The 13,249-nt window shown below is 38.7% G+C and overlaps 1 protein-coding gene across 1 annotated transcript in view; it reads left to right on the forward strand.

Moving 5' to 3' along the window:
• Positions 1-13,249, forward strand: part of IFI16 (interferon, gamma-inducible protein 16) — a 42,332-nt gene that overhangs the window by 16,950 nt on the left and 12,133 nt on the right. The window contains exon 7 of the mRNA XM_011957168.1: positions 5,850-6,017. Within this exon, the coding sequence (XP_011812558.1) occupies positions 5,850-6,017 (168 nt within the window). The remainder of the gene's footprint in view (positions 1-5,849; positions 6,018-13,249) is intronic.

A 13,249-nucleotide genomic window follows, 5' to 3' on the forward strand; every position in this document is an offset into this window, starting at 1 on the left:
TTGAAACTTTGCTGAATTCGTTTACCAGTTCTAGGAGTTTTTTGAATGAGTCTTTAGGGTTTCCCAGGTATATAATCATATCATCAGCAAACTGACAGTTTGACTTCCTCTGTACCGATTTGGATTTCCTTTATTTGTTTCTTTTGTCTGATGCTCTGGATAGGACTTCCGGTACTATGTTGAATAGAAGTGGTGAGAGTAGTCATCCTTGTCTTGTTCCAGTGCTTACGGGGAATGCTTTCATTTTTCCCTGTTCAGTATAATGTTGGCTGTGGGTTTGTCATAGATGGCTTTTATTACCTTAAGGTGTATCACTTCTATGCCAATATTGCTGAGGGTTTTAATCATAAAGTGATGCTGGATTTTGTCAAATGCTTTTTTTGTGTGTGTCTACTTAGATGATCAGGTGATTTTTGTTTTTAATTCTATTTGTGTGGTGTATCACATTTATTCACTTGTGTGTGTTAAACCATCCCTGCATCCCTGGTATGAAACTGACTCGATCATGGTGGATTATCTTGACATGCTGTTGGATTCTGTTAGCTAGTATTTTGTTAAAGATTTTTGCATCTATGTTCATCAAGGATATTGATATGTAGTTTTTTTGTTGTTGTCATTATGTCCTTTCCTGGTTTTGGTATTAGGGTGATACTGGCTTCATAGAATTACTTAGGGAGGATTCTCTCTCTATCTTGTGAAATAATGTCAATAGGATTGGTACCAATTCTTCTTTGAATGTCCAATAGAATTTAGCTGTGAATCCATCTGGTCCTGGGCTTTTCTTTATTGGAAATTATTTTTTATTACCATTTCAATCTCACTGCTTATTATTGCTTCATTCAGAGTTTCTGTATCTTCCTGGTTTAACCTAGGAGGGTTGTATATTTTCAGGAATTTATCCATCTCCTCTAGGTTTTCTACTTTATGCACATAAAGATGTTCATAGTACCCTTGAATGATCTTTTGTATTTGTGTGATATCAGTTGTAATATTTCTCATTTTGTTTTTAATTGAACTTATTTTGATCTTCTCTCTTCTCCTCTTGGTTAATTTCACTAACGGCCTATCAATTGTATTTACTTTTTCAAAGAACCAGCTTTATGTTTCATTTATCTTTTGTGTTCTTTGCCTGTCACAATTTCATTTAGTTCTGCTTTGATCTTTGTTATTTCTTTTCTTCTGCTGCATTCTGATTTGGTTTGTTCTTGTTTCTCTGGTTCCTTGAGGTGTGACTCTAGATTATCTGTTTGTACTCTTTCAGGGTTTTTGATGTAGGCATTTAATGCTATGAACTTTCTTCTTAGAATCACCTTTGTTGTATCTCAGAGGTTTTATAGGTTGTGTCTCTATTATAGTTCATTTCAAAGAATTTTTTAGTTTCCCTTTTGATTCATTATTGACTCAATGATCATACAGGAGCAGGTTATTTAATTTCCATGTATTTGCATGGTTTTAAGGTTCCTTTTAGGGTTGAGTTCCAATTTTATTCCACTGTAGTCTGAGAGAGTACTTGATATAATTTCAATTTTTTTTAATTTTTGAGACTTGTTTTGTGGCCTATTATATGACCTATCTTGGAGAATATTCCATGTGCTGATGAGAAGAATGTATATTCTGCAGTTGTTGGGTAGAATGTTCTGTAAATATCTGTTAAATCCATTTGTTGTAGGATATAGTTTAAGTCCAAAAATTTTTGTTTGTTGACGTTCTGTCTTGATGACCTGTCTAGTACTTTCAGTGGAGTATTGAAGTCAACCAGTATTATTGTGTTGTCATCCATCTTATTTCTTAGGTTTAGTAGTAATTGTTTTATAAATTTGGGAGCTCCAGTGTTAGGGTTGTGATATTTTCCTGTGGGACTAGTTCTTTTAGCATTATATAATGTCCCTCTTTGTCTTTCTTACCTGCTATTGCTTTAAAGTTTGTTTTGTCTGATGTAAGAATAGCTACTCCTGCTCCCTTTTGGTGTCCTTTTGCATAGAGTATCTTTTCCTACCCCTTTATCTTATGTTTATGTGAGGCCTTATGTGTTAGGTGAGTCTCTTGAAGACAGTAGATACTTAGTTGGTGAATTCTTACTCATTTTGCCATTCTGTACGTTTTAAGTGGAGCATTTTGACCATTTACATTCAGTGTTAGTATTGAGATGTGAGGTACTATTCTATTCATCATGCCATTTGTTGCCTGAATATCTTACTTTTTCAGTAGTGTGTGGTTGGTTTATAAGTCCTACAACATTTATGCTTTAGATGTTTTATGTTCTATTTTGGTGTATTTTGAGTATTCATTTCAAAATTTAGAGCTCTTTTCAGCAGTTCTTGTAGTGCTGTCTTGGTAGTGGCTAATTCAGCATTTGTTTGTCTGAAAAAGACTTTATCTTCCCTTCATTTGTGAAGCTTAGTTTCACTACATACACATTCTTGGCTGATAATTCTTTTGTTTAAGAAGGCTAAAGATAGTACTCCAAACCTTTCTAGTTTGTAGGGTTTCTGTTGAGAAATCTGCTTTTAATCTGATGGGTTCCTTTATAAATTACCTGATACTTTGCTTCACAGCTCTTAAGATTCTTTTCATCATCTTGACTTTAGAATGCCTGGTGATTATGTGCCTAGGTGATGATCTTTTTGCAATATATTCCCTAGGTGTTCTTTGAGCTTCTTGTATTTGGATGTCTAGATCTCCAGGAAAGTCAGGGAAGTTTTCCTCAATTAATCCCTCAAATATGTTTTTCAAACTTTTAGATTTCTCTTCTTCCTCGGGAATACCAGTTATTCTTAGGTTTGGTTGTTTAACAGAATCCCAAACTTCTTGGAGGCTTTTTCATATTTTTTTTTTTTTTGTGAGACAGACTTTCACTCTTGTTGCTCAGGCTGGAGTGCAATGGGGCGATCTCGAATCACTCTAACCTCCACCTCCCAGGTTCAAGCAATTCTCCTGCCTCAGCCTCCATAGTAGCTGGGATTACAGGTGCCTGCCACCACGCCCAGTTAATTTTTTGTATTTTTAGTAGAGACGGGGTTTCACTACGTTGGCCAGGCTGGTCTCGAACTCCTGACCTCAGGTGATCCACCTGCTTCAGTCTCCCAAAGTGCTGGGATTAGAGGCATGAGCCATTGTGTCCAGCAGCTTTGTTCATTTTTAATTCATTTTTCTTCATCTTTGTCAGATTAGGTTAATTCACAAACCTTGTCTTCAAACTCTGAAGTTCTTTATTCTACTAGTTTGATTATATTGCTAAGACTTTCCAGTGTCTTTTGGATTTCTCCAAGTGGGTTCTTCATTTCTAGAAGCTGTGATTTTTTTTTTTTTTATACTATCTATTTGTTTGGAGATTTTTCCATCCATGTCCTGTAACTTTTTTTTAAATTTATTTAAGTTGGTACACCTTTCTCTGGTGCCTGCTTGGGTAGTTTAATAATCAACCTTCTGAATTCTTTTCTGGCAATTCAGAGATTTCTTCTTGGGTTGGATCCATTGCTGGTAAACTAGTGTAATCTTTTGGAGGTGCTAAAGAACCTTGTTTTGTCATATTACCAGAATAGTTTTTCTGCTTCCTTCTCATTTGGGTATACTATGTCAAAGGAAACATCTGGGACTCAAGGGCTGCTATTAGGATTTTTTTTGCCCCACAGGGTGCTCCCTTTGTGGTGCTCTCCCCCTTCCCCAAAGGATGGGGCTTTCTGAGAGCTGAACTACAGTGATTGTTATTTCTCTTCTGGATCTAGCCACCCAGCAGATCTACGTGCTCCAGGCTCCAGGCTGGTACCGGGTAGTGTCTGCAAAGAGCCCTGTGATGTGGTTCATCTTCAGGTCTCTCAGCCATGGATATCAGTACCTGCTCCAGTGGAGGTGGCAAGGCAGCGAAGTGGACTCTGTGAGGGTCCTTGGCTTTAATTTTGTGTATTGGGATAGTTTTGTGTTGGTTGTCCTCCAGCCAGGAGTGGAGCTGTTAAGAGAGCATCAGCTGCAATAGTATAGGGAGGATACAAGCTTGCCCTAGGGTCACTTGGATAAGATTTGGGTTTCTCAGGTGGTGGGTGGGGCCTCAGAGCTCCAAAGAGATTCTGTCCTTTGTCTTCTGGCTACCAGGGCAGGTAGAGAAAGACCATCAGGTGGGGGCAGGTTCAGATTCCCCTTGGACAGGGATAGCTGTGCCTGCTGTAGGGGATGGGGTGTGATTCTCAGGCCAATGGATTTATGTTCCCAAGGGGATTATGGCTGCCTCTGCTGTGTCATGCAGGTTGCCATGCAAGTGCTGGAAAACTGGCAGTTACAGGCCTCATCCAGTTCCCACACAGCCTGAAAGGCTAATCTCACTCCTACCATGCCCCCACCAACAGCACTGAATTTATTTCAAGACAGCAGGTGAGCAGAGCTGAGAATCTGCTACCAGCCTTCCTGCCAAGAAAGCAAGCAGGGCTTTTTACCTGCCCTGGTAGACAGAAGACAAAGGACATAATCTCTTGGGAGCTCTGTGGCCCCACCCACCACCTAAGAAACTCAAATCTTATCCAGGTGACCCTAGGGCAAGCTTGTATCCTCCTTGTATTATTGGAGGTGATGCTCTCTTAAAAGCTCCACCTCCTGGCTAGAGGACAACCAACACAGGGAAGTTTCAAGCCTCCCTGCCTGCTGTGGCTTCTGTGCTGGTGTCTGCACTCCCAGTTCATCCCCTCCCCTGGGTTCTGTCCGGGAAACTGTGTTCCATCGAAACTTCAGCTGGAAGTTTTCTTCTCCCTGTGGTCTTTCCCGAATTCCACTGGCAGCCTTCCTGAAGGACCTTTGTGAGACAAAGTCAGAAATGACTTCCCTGGGGACTGAGAGAGCCCACAGGGCTCTTCCTGCTACTTCCTGTACCCCTGAATTTTGCTCAGCTCTCTAAATTCACCTCAGCTCCAGGTAAGGTCAGATCCTTCTCTCATGATCTAGACCTTCAGGTTCCCCACTGAGGATGTATGTTCAGGGGTGGATGATCCCCTTTCACACTTTCACACTTTGGGGCACTCATAGTTTTTTGGCTGTCTCCTGGAGCCTGCAGCAGCAATCCATTTCCTTCAAAGATGCCATTTTGAGTATCTTCACATTTAAATAGAAAAACCTATTAAGATATATTAAGAGAGTGATGTTCCTAATAGGCTTCAAAAGGATATAAAACTCATGGTAAACAATAAAATATTTGAAGAAATTAGGAGGGTGGGGAACCAATATAATGCAGTGGTCAAAAGCAAGGGCCTTGGAGTAGGATAGACTTGGTCCACATCTGGCACATTAGCTTCCTGATATTGGGAAAATAACTTAAATATTTCTCATAAGATTGGTTTAAAAATTAAATGAGATAATGGATATATACATTTCTTATTCCATTGCCTTGTACGTTATGGGAAATCAACATGCAGTAGGTCCTATTGCTCGTAGCAAGATAAAGATGAGCATTGGAAAGATTTCTAGGGAGAGAAGACATCACATGCAAATGTTAAAGTGTGAAACAGCATAGTGAGTTCTGTATAACATTGGTATATGTAGAAAGGTATAGGAAAATGATGCAAGACAGGTAAAAAGCAGCCCTCTAACAAGCTGGCTTTTGTCATGAAGACAGAAATGGAGTCTCCAATGTAAAAATATCAGTAAGTAAATATTGAAAGATTTTAGGAAGAAGAATGCTTGATCGTTTCACATTTCAGCAAAAAAAAAATTCTGACAATTGCCTGGAGGGATACATTAGAGAGAGACCATGTTTGGAAGTAATGAGACCTATTAGAATCTAATAAAGGATGGTATTCTCACAAATTAAAAGATGTTGTGCTTCCTCTAATATTGAAAACCATTAAACAGAAAATGAATACTTTCAGGTAAAGAAAAAAACAAACCCGAGAAACAATGACCCCAAGAGCATGAAGCCACCCCAGGAGCAAAGTCAGCTTCCAAATCCATCAGAGGCCAGCAAAACCTTCCCTGAGAGCCATCTTCAGACTCCTCAGATGCCACCAACAACTCCATCCAGCAGTTTCTTCATCAAGGTACAATTTCCTGAGTCCTATATCTCATTTCTCCCCATCATAATTTACAGAGATCGTTAGACTGTTGGAAGAGCTACTGCTATAATCTCTGTCTACAATCTTGGTATGAAATTATGCCACTCAATCATTTGTTGAATTCGTACAGTGAGATAGCACCACATCATAATCTTTACTATCTAAAAGGCATTCATTTATATAATGATTTCTAACTTTAAGAGGATTATTATCTTGTATTGCTCCCGTTGTAGAGAGGGTAAGACAGAATGGCCAGGTATGCAGAGATGAAGACAAGAATGTGTTCAGATCCTACATTCCAGTTCCTTTTACCCATTTCCTCTTTGCTTATTAGTAATATTTCTGATTTTACTTTCATAGTTCCAAGTTCCTACCCCCATTACATATTTTGACACATGCTATTTTCTTGATGGGTATCTATTTCTCCTATATCATCACTGGTGGGAATCTCCTCAAATTTTACGTGCCAACTTAAATTGTTTCCTCTGGCAAGTTCTCACTGATACAAGATACTGGAACTGATGAGTTCTCCCATTCTTTGCTTTCACAGGGTCTCCTGTCAATGAGATTAAATTACTAATTTCATAGACGTGAACAGAGACTTACTTCATAATGTGTTCTCCATACTTCCTTGATCTGAGATTTTCCTTAACAGGGTCACCATAGCTCAGGTTATATCTGTGGACCAGAGAAAACCTACAAATTCAGCCTAGAACATGGAGTAACAATGACAATAATTCTATTTCTACTTTTTGAGCACTTAACTAGATGTTGGTTCTCATGTGTTGTTCCTGATGTACATTATCTCATTCTCTCTTCATAACCATTAGGAGGAGGCTAATTCTGCCCCAATTCACAGAGAAGAAAATAGAGGTACACAAAGGTTAAAAATCTTCCTCAAGCTTTCAAAGAAAGTTAAGAGTCATTATTCGTATCCAGTCTTATTTAAACCCAAAACTTGAAAAATTAATGATTGTATGTGGCTTTAGATGAGGAATTTATATATGCCATATCAGTAATTTATTTATTGGTTGCATAATGGTTGCATAGCACACACTTTGCAAACCTTCTGATAACAAATGTGGTGACCAGTGGTGATCAGAGTGTGTTCTAATAAGTAAACCACTCTCCAGAAGTAGAATCCTTTCATTCACCTTTCTAACAGAGTGCATTTTCTATATTACATAACTGAATGACAGGAGTGATAGAACTATGGAAATTAAACTAGTATTAATAAATTTTTAAAAAGATTTAAAAATAATGAAAATAAAGGAAGTAATACTTCCTTGCCCTTGGTAAGGAGTATTTTTAAAAAATCACTTACTTGGTAATGCTAAGGTAAGTTCTTGCATATTTCTAAATACATTTGAGAACTTTGAAGGATTCTAGCTGGCTGATGTTTCTAGCAAAGTGATGATCAAAACATCTAAAGCAACATAGAGAAAGAGTAATTTTATCAAATAAAATGTATGTGATTAAATTTCTCACTATTAATTAAGTATATTCATTGAGACCCTACTAGTCTCTGTGTCTTTTGATGTTTACAAGGTATGCGTTCATGAAGTGCTTCCTGACTCAAGAGGATTACTGTCTTTTGTTGATCTAGGTTTGGAGGGAGATTGTGGGAAAGTAGCCAGATGGAGGAAGATGAATACAAAAATATGTTCATTATCTTTATTCCAGTTACCTTTCATCCTTTCACTTCGTTCATGACCACATTCCAGGTTTTATTTTAAACTATCCATGGTCTTTTCCAAATCAGAAGCTTTGACATATAGATTGCTTCTTTTGCTGGGATCACTTTCTCCAGTCTCTTCTCTAACTCAGCTCTCCACAGGCCCCAGCCTAAATCCCTTCCTAGAGCAAGTCCTCACTGGCACCCACATTTCAGATTAGATGAGATTCTCCCATTGTTGGTTCTCTCTGGTTCTCCATTTATGAGCTTTCCTAGCTCCCTTCACTTTTCCTAATAGCATTTAAACAATTGGAATGTGGGAGTGATTTTCTCCTTTTCTATGCCATAAGCTCGGATGGTAGGTAGCATCTACCCCAGAGGAATACAAGACAAGAGGGGAAAAAGTCAGTTCCTGCTATGTACATCAATTCTTATTCCAGATTACCTTTTGCTCAGCAGTGATATGACCCTTGTAGTCACCTGCACTGAGGGTTCAGAAGCCTGTACCTGTGGTGAAGGGGCAGGAAACTTGGAGGAAAAGCAAAAGGAATTAAATCATTATTTTTTACAGTTGTTTCTCACCCAAGCCCCAAGCTGCATTCTGACCCAGCGGCAGATACCTGCAGCCACCATGTACACATCTTGGAAGAGAAGCTTCCTATATTTAAGGATTCTCTATTTTGATTTTTTTGGTTTGTCTGTTTTCATTGTTACAATTTTTAGTTAGCTTCAAAAAGCTGTATTTCCCTCCATAGTTTATGCAGGTGTTGTTTGAAGAACAGAACCTGCACCTTTTTGCCATCTGGGCACAGGTGGCTATGGAAAGAGCCCTTGCTCAGTCATTGCAACCTAAGACCCATTTTATTTGTGCCTTTTAAAAGACTTAAGTGGCATCTCCAAACAACTATGCTTTTATCACTCATATTTCTTTGAAAGGATTATGTGAGAATTTCTAAGTTCCATCTGCTAAAATATGAATCACAATCCTTGCTACAGCTGTACAAATGATTGTGCTGTATGTGAACTTCCCTGGAGCACAGGAATCCCAGGAGGATCATATGCCTTCATGGCAGCCATTTATTCTTGGGTGTCCGGCTATCGCCTGTAAATACAGTGTCTGTCTAACTACTTTCTTGGTGACTCCCCAGATGAGCATGGTCTTGTTCCACTGATCATTGGGTTTCCTCAGATTTTCTCTATGGTATATGTTCTATGTTCATTGAGATTTAAAACTAGCAGCCTATTCTTATCATTGATTTTTTTCTGTTCTGTACACCTAGAGCAAGAAACACAAATTGACATGAATCAGGAGCAGGGATGGGAGGGGAGATAATTACTCTGAGAAAAAAATTACATAGTGATTTAGAATATGATTCAACCAAAGATTATATTTTTCTCATCTAATTCTACACTTGTTACGGGACTGTTTAACTGAAATGAATCTGAGAAGATAATACTCCAAGGTATTCTTGCCAATAAGTGGCAGAAATGAATAGAGAAGTTCCTTTAATAAAAAGCTTCCCATACCAATTTGATCTAAGGTTTCTGTCAACAAGGTAAACAGAATATGAGACAGCAGTTAATCAGAGCACACATACAAATCCCTGCAGAGACACTGTAATAACAGTAACAGAAAGCGTATTTCTACTTTTTAAGCACTTACTCGGTGCTGGTTTTAAAACCTGTGTTCTTTATGTATATTATTACATTCTTTCCTCATAACAGTCATGATTGATGCTATTCTCAGCCCTCATTTTACATAAGAGACAACCAAGATAGAGTTTTAAAATATTCCCCAAAATTCACAGGCAGTGAGTGTGCTAAATGTAAATTATGTGCACTTTATGTACTTTTTCTTATCCATTCTTCCTTACATCACCTAGATGATGTTATTGTTAGTCACATTTCACATTTCTTAACACCAAGGATCTTAGAGGTCAAAACTTTACTCAAGATAATAATGATTTTTAGTGTTAGAGCCAAGATTCAAATCCAGCCTTAATGAACTCTAAAGTTTCAGCATTTAATGATCACATATTGCTTCCAAAGTCAGAATATAGATGTTGAACTGTCTCACATATTTACATATATTTAAAATTAGACATTGTTTTTGTTTGGATTTGTTTTTATAATCTAGGTTCTGCAAGGCTCCTAAGGAAAAATTACATGCTGTAAGTCTCTGTATCATCCTGTGTTTTACATTGCCGTGTTAAGACCCCTGTGTTCATCTGCACCCAATAATCAGATGCTGTATCTTCAATGGAAGTCAAAAGAAAAATTTGATGACAATTTTCCAAGCTAGTGTCTCATCTAGGTGCCACTTGCACTGTGACCACACTGTTTGCTAATCACTCGTCCCTGTGTACCAGTTGAAGACAGGTCTCCCATGTACCGAGTTCTCAATTTTTCATGTTGTTTTGTTGTTGTTATTGTCCTGACTGGTGAATTCCAAAATTTATATTTCCCTATATACTTTCTTCGTATAGTGCTACCTATCATGCCTGTTTGCCATCTTGCTTCAGGTGGATAGATAGAGGCTGTGCCTAGTAAAGTCATTATCCGCTCTGATCTTCTCTGCTATTTTAAGGACAAAATTGGACATCTCAAGACAGTCAGTTTTCTGATGCATAATGACTTGAAAGAAAGTTAGTGACAGTTTCAAAGTTCCCAATTGCCTAAACATGTGATATAGCAATTTCTGCAGCCATAGGAATCATTATGCTGTGCTAAAGACCCTAGGACAGGGATCCTAGAAAGAGGCATATGTCTCCATGGCCACCGATGCTTAATAACACAATGCATTACTTCTGCTTTGGTGGCCAGCCCACAGGTTGTCTCACCACTCACTCTAAGATTGACCGGCAGAGCAGGAAAGCATTGTCCTTACTCATCATGGTTTCTCCCAAAGATTTTGTGTATGATACGGATTCATTGTGCTTTTGGATTCAAAACCTGAAGAAGACAGAAGCATAACCTTTAGTCATGACTCCTCTGAAGCACAGATCACATAATGGCCTGAATCATGATCGGGTATGGTAGCAGGGATTAATTACTATGAGACAAACAATCAGCTACTATATTAAAATATTACTCAAGCAAATCTATGATTTTAGGCATGCAAATTCTGCTGAAATAATGAGAATATTTGTTTCAACTTATTTTGAAAAGAAAATTACTCAAGACAGTTTTATCAATGATATTAAGCTGCCACATTGTACAAGAGAATAAAGAGGCTTTTTTGGTAATCCTCCTATACCTCCTCAATCAGGAGCTCCCTATAACTGGGTCAACATAAAGCATTAAATATCTTTAAATAGGGCAGACATTAAGAAAAAACCTGTACAGAACATAAAATAACAATGAAAATATTTTTCTGCTTATTGAGCGTTCATTGGATGCTGGTCTCCGTTACAAAATTATGTCATATATTCATCACTGTATCTCCATAAAGATACAATTTTTATCTCATTTCACATATGAGAATCATGACATATCTAGAGGTTAAAAATACCATTCAGGCTAATAAAAACAGTGTTAGAGTAAGGATTCATATCCAGCTTTAGTCAACTAAAAAACTTTAATAATTCTGCAAATATATTTCTTCCAGTATGGGACTGTATATATTAAAATTTCAGTCATATATCCACAAACATTCATATATGTAGTGCTGAATTTTGCATTTGTTTTCATAATCCAAATGCTACAAGCCAGAATAAGGTGCATAAGGGGCCTATAGGGTTGGGTGTTCGAAGCTGTAATCAACAAGCAGGTTTTATAGCCCCTTTTTCAATCTATTTAAGGACCAGAGAAATATATTTTATAGATGAGTCTCTATATATTGGAGATGGGTCTCACTCTGTTGCCTAGGCTGGAGTGCAGTGACTCAATCAAAGCTCACTGCAACCTCAAACACCTGGGCTCAAGGGATCCTCCTGCCTCAGCCTCTCAAGTAGCTGGGGCTAAAGGTGCATGCTACCAGGGCTGGCTAACTTTTAAAAATGTTTTGTAGAGATGAGGCCTCACTGTATTGCCCAGGCTGATCTTCACCTCTTGGCCTCAAGTGATCCTCCTGCCTCAGCCTCCTGAGTTGCTGGGGTTAAGCTTAAATGTTCTTAAAAGCCTTTCATTAGTGACATTAGAGGAAGTCACACATGTTTTTCCCGACACCCTCTATCCTTACTTTAACAAGATGTAAAAAGACAGGTGCTGGGAATGCCCTAGTGGAATCTGGAATTATCCTGATTACTGTCGGGAATCCTGAAGGATTCTGAATATCTGATGCACACCACAGGACCAACAGAATCCCGCCCCTGGAACTGTGCTTTCAGGGAATGCTTCCAGCAAAGGGAGGATTAGTGTGCCCAAACAACCAACACATGAGTTTCCTGGAACCTGAAGTGCAAATTACAGAAGTCAATTTGTGTATTTGCTTGATGAGAATAGCTTCTATCACTTTGGTTAATGTTGTTCTGAAATTTGCTGCCCTTATAAACTGGGAGGGTTATTTAGCAAAAATAACCTCAATGGACAGGCTTAACCAAATTGGCCTAGATAGGTTTTCAGCAGAAATAGAGCCAGGACCCAATCACACACCAATAAAATTTCAACCAACAGGATGAAGGCTATAATACTGGTTTGTGAGTGTACAGTTGAAGGAGTTAGGATATCTAAATTTACACTCTTCTTCCATAGAAAATACCAGACAGATGACAGTGAGAACAGAATAAAAGGAAAAATAAGAAAACCAAACATATACAGATGTAGACATGGATATATTAGGTTTTTGTTTGTTTGTTTGAGGTAGAGTCTCACTATCACCCAGGATGGAGTGCAGTGGCATAATCTCGGCTCACTGCAAACTGTGCCTCCCAGGTTCAGGTGATTCTCCTGCCTCAGCCTCCCAAGTAGCTGGGACTACAGGTGTGCACCACCATGCCTGGCTAATTATTGTGTTTTTAGTAGAGGCGGGGTTTCACCATGTTGGCCAGGCTAGCCTTGAACTCCTCACCTCAGGCGATCCTCCCACCTCGGCCTCCCAAAGTGTTGGGATTACAGGCGTGAGCCACTGTGCCTGGCCGGGTTCTATCTCATTCTGAAAACCACAAGACAGAAAAAAACTCAATCTTTTCCTGAGAACATGGAGGCCAGAATCACCCCAATTGATGACTTCAATAGAATAAAGTCTTCTCAAGACTTGAGACTGCATCTGCAAACTTCTGGCTTCAGGAAACCTCCAGGAGTGAGCCATCCTCAGACTTCACAGAGAATTACGTAAACCCCATCCAGCCATTTCTTAGTCAAATCACTAGCTTACTATTATCATTTGTGCCTCCTCAAAGGCGTATTTGCATTGTATGATGCAATGGAAACCATTGCTGAAGAGGTACAAATTAGTACAAGCATTTTGAAAACCAATTTGGTGCTATCTTAAACCTGAAAACATGCATACTTGCCAATGCTGCAAATCATATGAATGAATAAAACGTATACAGATAGTCACAGCAGCATCACGTGAACTGGAAACATCTTGGAAGAACCCATA

Source organism: Colobus angolensis, unplaced genomic scaffold (assembly GCF_000951035.1).
Source record: "Colobus angolensis palliatus isolate OR3802 unplaced genomic scaffold, Cang.pa_1.0 Scaffold439, whole genome shotgun sequence".
In the NCBI taxonomy this organism is placed as follows: Eukaryota; Metazoa; Chordata; class Mammalia; order Primates; family Cercopithecidae; genus Colobus; species Colobus angolensis.